This window comes from Phytophthora parasitica, assembly GCF_000247585.1.
Source record: "Phytophthora parasitica INRA-310 unplaced genomic scaffold supercont2.51, whole genome shotgun sequence".
Taxonomy (NCBI): domain Eukaryota; phylum Oomycota; class Peronosporomycetes; order Peronosporales; family Peronosporaceae; genus Phytophthora; species Phytophthora nicotianae.
The window spans coordinates 331,563-333,433 of record NW_008649037.1 but is presented as its reverse complement, the minus strand read 5'-3'; the positions used below and the strand labels follow the sequence as shown (position 1 = coordinate 333,433).

The 1,871-nt window shown below is 40.9% G+C and overlaps 1 protein-coding gene across 1 annotated transcript; it reads right to left on the bottom strand.

The window, feature by feature from the left end:
- Positions 1–998: 998 nt before the first annotated feature.
- Positions 999–1,211, bottom strand: PPTG_23791 (hypothetical protein; the record flags this gene model as incomplete). The annotated part of the gene is made up of 2 exons (XM_008913045.1): positions 999–1,016; positions 1,137–1,211. 2 exons carry the CDS (start codon positions 1,209–1,211, stop codon positions 999–1,001), a joined length of 93 nt encoding a protein of 30 aa, XP_008911293.1.
- Positions 1,212–1,871: the final 660 nt, after the last annotated feature.

Genomic DNA, 1,871 nt, shown 5'->3' with positions numbered 1-1,871 from the left:
AATGATTGAAGAGGCAGTGATTGAACCACGTTGACGCGTTGATGATGCTATCTGGTGCTGTGGTTTTGATACTTGCTTCTGCATCTGATTAGAACGTTTAATACCGGCTAGGTGTTTTGATTTGTTAATACGCAGTAGATCAATTATCATCACTTATTGTCGGAAGTCTAGCTTCCACTGAGGAAAAATTAAACATCTTATGCACCAAATGTAAGTCACATCAATAATAACGCGTTAAATACACTGCCAAAACTGAGATGCTGGGTCTGCCAAAATATTGGTAGGCTTTGATTATTTTGAATTTCTGAAGTATGGCACGATTATTCTAGTAAAATTCTATTCGTCTCAGTCTTAATTATGCCCTATGGTCAGTTAATTTCACGTTACTCACCTCTCAGCTGGTTTTGGGGTGGTCATTTAAGAAGACATGAGGAAATCAAGCTAGACTAAGAGGAATGCGGTGTTTGTCGGTTTGCTGACCGCCATTCCGTCGTTAATAATGAGGTGTATCTCAATTGACTGACTCGGTCAGTGAAGTAGGGAAAGGGTTTACAATAGAATGCATAATTATTTAATTAAAGGGTTTAATGTGGTTTTAATACCCTTTTTCATGAATCTGTTTCATCCTAACTGAATTCCTTAACCGGGTGGATTAAATGATACCCCCCCCCTAATAACAGTAGTTTTGTATGGGTCAATTTTCTTTGGTCAACGATTTCCTAAGTACGACCACCAACAAACGTAGTGGTAGGATGTTGGAAGAAGGTTGCGCAAGTATCCTCCGCCCACAAAGATGATTGCCACGGCTGCAGCTCTCACTTCTCTTTTCGCGTTACAGTGTGGCAGTGGCTCGCATGTGTTGGCAATTCTACGTTCGTTGATGGTCGTCTCATTTCGATTGACTGCATAGTGAGGAAACTGTGGACCAAGCAACAAAATTGACCCATATAAAACTACTGTTATTATGGGGGGGAGGCATTTAATTCGCCCGCTGTATACTAGAGGCGATGCTTGGTCTGGGAGGACAGAGACAACAAATTAGGACATTTTACTTTTTTAAATTTCCAATTTTGATTTGATGATACTAAGATCAACTAAGGTGAGTAAGTGGCACGCGTAGACAAAGCACGCCGCACCGGGTACTCTCGAAGCTGGCCACCCGGTATTTGCGAAGGCAAATCCAGCAATGAGCTCCGCTTTGAGCCCCGCATTGCACATGCCAGTTACGTAGACCACTACTTCCTAAAACTTTGAATATAATTGTCAGTAGAGAATTTGTCTTTGTATTAAAAAAAGAAAATTGATGTGCATTTTATACCCAATCAAATGGAGCTATGAGGATTCCCAGTGGGGGGGGGGTCCCACATTTTGATTGCTCTTTTTTTTTTCTTGCATGCGCGTAGATACCTGATGATACAGGTGGCTTTCTTGGAGTATATCCAAGACGCTTTTGGATCAATGGTTTTATTATAAGGATGGTACTTCAAATGAAGTTGGGGTTTGTTGCAGAATGGCAGAATGTAAAGCAAAATAGTTTGGACTGTCGCTGGTTCAAGGTAAATCTATGTGCACGTGAGATGCACAAAGCCCTCTGTGATGATATATCAAATCCCGACCGGAGATCTGGACGACGACAAACGGTTGGTAAAACTCTGTTAAACTCTATACCCTGTATACATGATGAGAAAACTATGATTATCTTTCTGGACCAAATAGTCCTGATCTGGTAACCGTGTGGATCAGATTTGTGTGTCACAAAATGATTGTGTATTTTTTTCTTTCGCATTTGATACACGTATACTTTGTGGTTTCAGAGATCACCGATTAATGTGGGCTGTCATCCCTGCAAACTACAGTCGCACTTTTTTTTT